We start from the raw sequence: 8,006 nt of genomic DNA on the forward strand, positions 1-8,006 counted from the left end.
GTTTGGGCTTTGATGAGCTACAGTTTAAAGATTTTAAAGAATTTAATTGTGTTCAGCAGCCCCCCCCTGTGGTAATAATGGAATGTGTGTGTGTTGGGAAGAAAACACTTTTTTTTATTATTCATTGTTTTTTTTATACCACTGACTCATGGTTTCCTGTCTCCTCAGGGCTTGAGGAACAAGCCAAAGAAGACGGGACATGTCAAACCAGATCTTATCGACGTGGACTTGGTTAGAGGTGAGGAGTGTGTGCGTATAAATGTGTGTGTGTAAACATGTGTGTGTACATTTATGGTAAAGCTATAATTGTAGGTATATTTCGTGTAAGATTACTGTTGTTGTCAGTACACTGTGTCTGTGTGTGTGTGTTTTTGGGGGGGGTGTGGAGTGAAAAGGTTTTCCCAAATGGAATGGGTTTGGAGGCGACTGTGGAAAAAACAAATTTCCACCACTGACTGATTCATGGAGTGATTAACGGTCAGTAATGATGTATAGAAATAAGAATCGGTTCCAGTGTGGATGTCTGAACCCGTTCCAGTCACTGAACAAACACAGTGAAGACCAGAGAACCGTGTCTGATCTGCAGCATCACGGCACAGTGAGAGACTGGAACCCGAGACCGCGGTGGCGCCGCGCCAACTTCCTGTCACCATCCGTCTCCTCCTCTGTGTTCATCGGTGCCCTCGTCTGTTTCTGCGTCTTCAATTATTCATAGATCAGTCAAACGCATCCTCATTGTTGTTTCAACACCAGGAAGGACGGATGAAAGTGAGGGATGATTGACAGAGAAAGAGGAGAAGAGGTGGAGACGTGACAAGTGAAGCCACCGCTGTGAAGATGAGCCTCCAGTTAGACTGTGACGGGAGGAGGAAGAAGAAGAAGAAGAGTCTCATCAGGGATTGATTATTAATCTGTCCTGTGTTTATTCTCATCTCCTCAGGTTCGGCGTTTGCCAAGGCCAAGCCCGAGAGTCCGTGGACGTCGTTGACCAGGAAAGGCATCGTCAGAGTGGTCTTCTTCCCCTTCTTTTATCGATGGTGGATCCAGGTCACATCCAGAGCCATTTTCCTTTTACTGCTGGCTCTTTATTTACTGCAAGGTAAGGAAACTCACATAATGAAAAAAAAAACGTATGTAAGTCGCTCTGGAGTATTAGTCGCACCAACCAGCTAGAGTGCCCTCTAGCGGCTGTCATTGTGAAAATAACGGACATGTGAAATCAAATATTTTAATAATATAAGTTTCATCTGAGTATAATTTGCGAACCCAGTCAGAGAAAGAAAAAATGCTACTTATAGACGAAAATACAGTAGTTAGATCAGTATATAGTAAATAGGAATACATTTTCCACACCTTACTTTTGTACTTTTTATGACCATGCATTACTGCAGTATTTAAAACCTCATACTCTGCTCTATTGCGATCATTCGACTGCTCAAAATGTTTTGTTCTTTTGGTGGTAAAATAAATATAACATCTGGTCTAGGATTACCAAAAACAATCAAAACTTTTTTGTATTTATTTCCAAATAATTGAACACAATATCTTGTAAATCTACAGAAATTTAAAAAAATGTTTTCATCATTTGTTTCATCAAATCTGACCACATGGTCTCCTTGTCTCTCAGTGGCAGCAGCAGTCTTATTCAGCACCATCCCTCAGCCTCATGGGATACCAGCCACCGAGGTGTTTGGAGCCATCTGGCTCATGCTGCTGCTGGGCACCGTGCACTGTCAGATTGTCTCCACCAGGACGCCCAAACCGGCCTCCAGCAGTGGAGGGAAGAGACGGAGGTAAGAGAGGAAGAGGAAATTAATGTTATTTAAATAAAATGACAGGAAGGAGAACCAACAGATGGGTCCTGTAGAACAGAGAACGGTGTGGACACCAGTGAGTCCACATCAGGTGAAATTAGTGTCAGGAAACAAAATCAAAAGTCTGAGGTGAAAGAAAACGACTTTGATGCTTAATTCATGTTTTTTCTTCAGGTTCTCAGTCAGATTTAAAGACTTTAAATTCCACGTTAGGACAGTGACCCGACATTATTGTTGTCTCTTCTTAAAGCAGCACAGTATGAGTAATGTGACTGAAAACCTTGAGGAAAACCTTGGGGAAAACCTTTGGGTTTTTTTTTCATCATTTGACTGCTGATACTGATGGGAAAACCTTTGGGGTTTTCTTTTCATCATTTGACTGCTGATACTGATACTACTACTGATACTGTAGATGCTGGTTTGTGTGTATTTGGTGTGTATTTTCCCTCTGGTTGGTTTGAAGCCTGTCTGTGTTTCTATGCTGCTTTTTTCTCTGTTTCACAGTGACGTCTTAGAAATTTTCGACTGCTTGGGTCTTATTCATTCATTCATTGGTTTCACATCAGTGTTTCTTCATTTAAAGGAAGCTTCAATTTGTTCCCCATAATATTTCCCACAATTCATCTTCCTCTTCAATAACTTCAATAATAATTTCTAACCCAAATTGAAAAAACCAACAAAGATACTATTTCATTATATTTAATTCTTCCAGAAAATCACATGATTTCATTTTCATGATTTAGTGACAATGACATTGTTACAATTTTATGTTTGAAAGGGATTTTATTGTCAAACAAAGCAAAAATTACAAAATTCAATTTTGTCTTTACATTTAATTTGACGTGAATTCCTTCCATATGAAATTACTTGATGTAAAGATATTTTTGCCAGCGTTTTCTGCCAATTGTTTCTGTCAAATACGAAGTGCAAATGAGAAGACCTGGTAGAATGTTCCTTTAGCTGTCATAGCCACCGTGTCCAGCAGGGGGCGGTGCTGCAGTGTCTCGAGTGTCCACGTCCGATCTAAGTGTGTCTCCACCTTCTACTCTGTCCACACTGAAGGAAGTTGAGGAAGGCATCTCAGATGGAGGTGCATAGGGAAGGCGACGGGTCTAGCACTACCGATAACACACAGGAGGGGGCGCCCCACTCCCACTCAGCCTGCAGCACCACATACAGCCTGGGCTCTCTCTTCCAAGATTTCTGGCATGATATCTGTAAAGCTGGGTGTGTATTTATGGTTTTCTGTCTCTCTTCAGCCACATGATGCACAGAGACCGGGCTGGGCTTCAGTTTTCAGACCAGATCAAACGATTGGGAACTTTGCACTTAATCAAAGACTGTTTAACTATATCAAACACACAAAGAATGAATTTCAAAATAAAATCCCAGCCCTGTCTCCGGTGTGTCTTAAGCTTTTTTAGCTGTTAGCATCACATTCAGAACTATAATGTAACTTGACTGTAATGTACGAAAACGATTACGAAAAGATCAATTGTACTTTAGTTTATCAAAGATGTGAGGCTGTAAAATATGTAAATATATCAATGGTTAAGTATTAATTTTACAAAAATATATATGTAAAAAAAAACAACCTAATATTTGTTAAATAGTTAGCTGTAAAATACAAAATGTTTTCCAGTGTTATCATCTTCATTGTAACGCTAAAGTTATGATTTGGATCAATTCAAGATTACAACAGTTTGGTTCTAGACTTAAATTATTGAACATGTTTTAACATGTTAGAACATGTTTAGAATGTAAATTTGCCAAATATATTTCATGTAAAGAATGTGTTTTTGCCATACATTTAAATAGTAAAATCTTTTTACAGTACATGTGAACATTGTAGCTATAATTTGAAAAATATCGGATACCAATGTGTGAAATCTTTGTGAGTTAAATCACACACATGAAAATGTTTGAAGTAGTTTCTGTTATTTTTCTGGTTAAATGTAAAGACATTTTGTATTTTCTGATAGTTTGCAGTGTCAGGTCTGAGGTTTGACAGATGGTACACTTTTTATTCAGTGTACAAATGAATCACCTGAGTACTAATTTGTAACAAATGTAAGCTGGTGCAGTACAGTGATGAGGCAGTACAACTACAGTAAATCTAATAAAATACTGCGTAGGGATTGGAAAAAAAACAGATTGCAGGAAAAAAAATAGTAGTAACACTAGTATCGCAGTAATTCAAATTATTCAAACATTTGTTTTTAAATAGTTGAATGACTGTCAGGCTGTTGCTTTCCCCCCGTGCTTCTTACTTTAATCAGTTCTAAACAGATGGTAACACTGTGGAACGGTTGTCCTCAGAGAATCACTTCACTCATAGTTCATCGATCGTCTGTCGATGTCTGTTCATTTATTTCCCTCCATCCGTTGATCTTCCTCAGTCGTCCTCATCAGTTCACCCTGTATTTGATGTTAACATTCAGATTGGAAGTAAAGGTTGACTTTTGTGGGGATGATTGTCGTACAGTCGTACCCGTCCCAGATCATGTTCTGTGGTTCTGTCTGGTACCAACGTTCCACAGTGTTCTCTGTCCTGTTGAAAGCATCTTGGTTTGAACTGCATGTTTCTGTCCACGTCACCGTCAGCCCAGAGTCTGAACAACTTTGTCTTTTTATCCATTTTTCTGTTCTCGGCTTTTTCTTTTTTCCTCCCACTGCTCCTCCCCATCTTCTCCTTTTATTCCTCCTTCCGATTCTTCAGATCCAAGAAGTCCAAGCTTTCCATCGACAAGTCCACAGAGACGGACAACGGCTACGTGTCCCTGGACGGCCGTGTCACCAACCGCAGCAGCGAGGAGGGGCTGCAGCTGCCGGAGCAGAGGTGCGATTTGTTGAGCAGAACCGACGAGGTTTGCTGGAACCCTCAGGTTCCGCCCACTCATGTGACCCACAACACTGGACTGATGATGACCGCCAACAACAAGGTGAGACTGTCAACTTTTATTAAATTTATTAAAACTTGTACAATATTTTTTTGTAACCACCAACCTGCAGCTGAGAACCTCTTTTGTTTTTTTCTCACTGCAGTCATTTCAAAATTTTTAAATCACTTTTTTTTAATCTGAATTTAGATTAAAAAAGTGATTTGAAATTTGTGATTATATAATGTAAGGCATTTGCTGTTGTTTGAGGAAACTTTTTTTGTCCCCATTACATAAGGTCAAATTTATGTGCAGTGCTGTCCTCTACCTGTAATATCTGTCACTGCGCTCTATTTAGTGCCTTTATGTAACAACATTTTGGAAGGTAATCATCATTGACCAGCAGCCTCTTATAGGTGTGCCTACAACATTCTCTCACTGTTCCTAACCTTTAGCGTTTTACTTTGTTGTGATGTAGAAATTTTTTTTTCCTAATGTTATTGTTATCAGTATTTTTTGGTGTAGATTTACGTAAAGATTTTTTTGATTTTTTGTGTTTTTCTGCTAAAGGAGCCGGCCTCTGACGAAGCGTCCAGTGAGGAGGACCCCGAAGCGTCTTACATCGCCCTCCGCAGGGGTAGTGAGAGAATGAACAGTAACTGCACATTGCGAAATCGCAAGAACTCGCACCATTATAAGAAACACTACACGGTGGAGGTAAATGAAGCAGATGTTTTGATGCACTTGACTGTCAACTCCCTGTCCCCGTCTCATCTCTTCGTCTTTTATCAGGACGTCCCAAAGTCTGGCACCAGCTGCAGCTCCAGATGCTCCAGTCTGAGGACTCAGGACTCGGAGAGCACTCGACACGAGTCAGAGACAGAGGACCTGATGTGGGAAGACTTCCTGCACTGCGCTGAGTGTAGATCGTCCTGCACCTCAGAGACAGGTCAGAGGACCGGATTTGTTTTTTATTTTTTTAGTTTGTGTTTTAATTTAAAAAAAAAAGAAACCATGTGAAACAAGTGTAAAGAAAATATTTTAATATTGAAATTTTTATCAATAATCGGTTCTGTTGCTGGTACTGTTCTTACAGAGGGGGAGGGAGGGGCCGTGTGCCCACCTGGAAAGAAGGAATATAGAGACGACCCCTTTCATCAGGTATGAGTGAGACACACAAATATGCAGCTCTTTATAGTTAAATGTCAAACACATTAGAGCTCCCCCTGTCTGCAGATCAGGGGACAGGCTTGACTTTTGTTTATGCCTGTGCACCACGTAAACAGTTCAGAGTATTTGTCCTCTTTAGAATCCTTGAAGTACTATGTGTCCTTTGTCTCCCTGCAGGGACACCTTCCCTGGCTGCACAGCTCCAACCCCGGCCTGGAGAGAGTCAGCGCCATCGTGTGGGAGGGAAACGACTGTAAGAAGGCCGACATGTCCGTCCTGGAGATCAGTGGAATGATCATGAACAGAGTGAGGAGGATTTTTTTTTTCTCCTGTGAAAAAATGAAACACTTCAGTTTGTTACATTTGTTAAACCCACCTGATGTCTCCCCCCTCCTCCCTCACCTCCCCTCTGTCCTCAGGTCAATCTCTACACTCCTGGGATTGGTTATCAGGTCTTTGGGAACCTGGTCTCAGTGACACTTGGACTCACACCTTTCGCCTACAGGTAACGTTAACAAACCTGACTCTGACCTGCTGAGATGTTTTGTTTTTTTTTTAACGTCTGTTCAGACGTCTGACTCTCTGTGTCTCTGTCCCGTAGACTGGCTCAGTACAGAGACGTAGACCAGCTGACCAACCTCTCAGCCAATGAGCTCCTGTCTGTGGCTCTGGGGGGCGGGTCTGGGTCAGATGCCACGGTCATCACCATGGTGACGCTGAGCTTCGTGGTGCGCATCTGCCTCATCTGGCTCTTCTTCTTCCTGCTCAGTGTCGCAGAGAGAACCTACAAACAGGTGAGAACAGAACAGAACAGAACTTCACACCGAACAGTGAGAAGATTAGGAACATGTTATAATTTATTGTTTTTTTTATAATGTCATTTTCAGAGGCTACTGTTTGCCAAACTCTTTGGTCACCTGACTTCAGCCCGCAGGGCCAGGAAGTCTGAAGTTCCTCATTTTAGACTGAAGAAAGTGCAGAACATCAAGATGTGGCTGTCGCTGCGCTCCTACCTCAAGGTACCACGTGGTTTTACTCACATTCAGGTTGTAGATATTTAGTTTAGTTGTTTTTAGTCAAATAATTAATTTTATTTTAAATACTTTATTGATTGAAATAGAAATTAATTTGACTGGCTGCGTCCCCCGTGCCCTGTAAGGGGCCTGTCCCCTTCTTTGAGAACCAATGGTATATACCAGCAGTTCCCAACCTTGAAACCAAAGTTGAAAAACACTGTTTTATACTGTTTGCGTTCTTGCAGGAGCAAACAATAGATCATAAACAAATATATACTGTACCTTATTGTGACTCTGGTTCTGATCTTCTGTGCAGAGACGAGGACCTCAGCGCTCGGTGGACGTGATCGTGTCGTCGGCCTTCCTGCTCACTCTGTCTGTCGTGTTCATCTGCTGTGCTCAGGTATCACAGCAAATCTAGGCCCAAACATTTAAGTGTTTTATTCAGATGGAAAAATTGTTAATTAATTTTATCACTGATTTTCTGTCACTTACCTCTACGTCATACTGGTGTCACTCAGGTAAACTGGACCAATTACACAGAGGCAGAGTCCTAGAAACAAAAGAGTCAAAATCAAATCATATATTTATATATATATATATATATACACACACACACACACACACACACACATACACATACGTATATATATATATATACATACATATATACTGTCTCCTCTCTCCTCAGCTGCTCCACGTCCATGAAACCTTCCTGGAGTGTCACTATAACTGGGAGCTGGTGATCTGGTGCTCCAGTCTGTCTCTGTTCCTGCTCCGGTTTGTTACCCTGGGCTCTGAGACCAGCAAGAAGTACAGCAACACCTCCATCCTGCTGACTGAACAGGTGCACACACACACACACACACACACTCTGAGAGCTCACTGATCAGTGGATCTTCCTTAGAGACACTCGCTCTGATCAATCCTTGTCCCTCAGATTAATCTGTACCTGAAGATGGAGAAGAAACCAAACAAGAAAGAGGAGCTGACTCTGGTCAACAACGTGTTAAAACTGGCCACCAAACTACTGAAGGTACAGACAGAGCCACGGACAGACAGACAGACAGACCCACGGACAGACCCACGGACAGACCCACGGACAGCCAGACAGACAGACAGACCCA

At 41.6% G+C, this 8,006-nt stretch overlaps 1 protein-coding gene across 4 annotated transcripts in view; it reads left to right on the plus strand.

The window, feature by feature from the left end:
- LOC103382813 (putative homeodomain transcription factor 2) overlaps positions 1 to 8,006 on the plus strand; it is a 38,394-nt gene that overhangs the window by 28,689 nt on the left and 1,699 nt on the right. For 3 of the 4 annotated variants that reach the window (XM_008315738.3, XM_008315736.3, XM_008315739.3), the window contains 15 exons: positions 169 to 238; positions 941 to 1,099; positions 1,628 to 1,793; positions 2,877 to 3,041; positions 4,534 to 4,756; positions 5,264 to 5,410; positions 5,486 to 5,642; positions 5,790 to 5,854; positions 6,041 to 6,169; positions 6,283 to 6,368; positions 6,465 to 6,657; positions 6,751 to 6,882; positions 7,196 to 7,282; positions 7,571 to 7,726; positions 7,820 to 7,915. In XM_008315738.3, the coding sequence (XP_008313960.1) occupies positions 169 to 238; positions 941 to 1,099; positions 1,628 to 1,793; positions 2,877 to 3,041; positions 4,534 to 4,756; positions 5,264 to 5,410; positions 5,486 to 5,642; positions 5,790 to 5,854; positions 6,041 to 6,169; positions 6,283 to 6,368; positions 6,465 to 6,657; positions 6,751 to 6,882; positions 7,196 to 7,282; positions 7,571 to 7,726; positions 7,820 to 7,915 (2,031 nt within the window). The remainder of the gene's footprint in view (positions 1 to 168; positions 239 to 940; positions 1,100 to 1,627; positions 1,794 to 2,876; positions 3,042 to 4,533; positions 4,757 to 5,263; positions 5,411 to 5,485; positions 5,643 to 5,789; positions 5,855 to 6,040; positions 6,170 to 6,282; positions 6,369 to 6,464; positions 6,658 to 6,750; positions 6,883 to 7,195; positions 7,283 to 7,570; positions 7,727 to 7,819; positions 7,916 to 8,006) is intronic. The other variant, XM_008315740.3, reaches the window with a different exon arrangement.

The sequence above is a fragment of the Cynoglossus semilaevis genome, chromosome 8 (assembly GCF_000523025.1).
Source record: "Cynoglossus semilaevis isolate Cse_v1.0 chromosome 8, Cse_v1.0, whole genome shotgun sequence".
NCBI classification, from domain to species: domain Eukaryota; kingdom Metazoa; phylum Chordata; class Actinopteri; order Pleuronectiformes; family Cynoglossidae; genus Cynoglossus; species Cynoglossus semilaevis.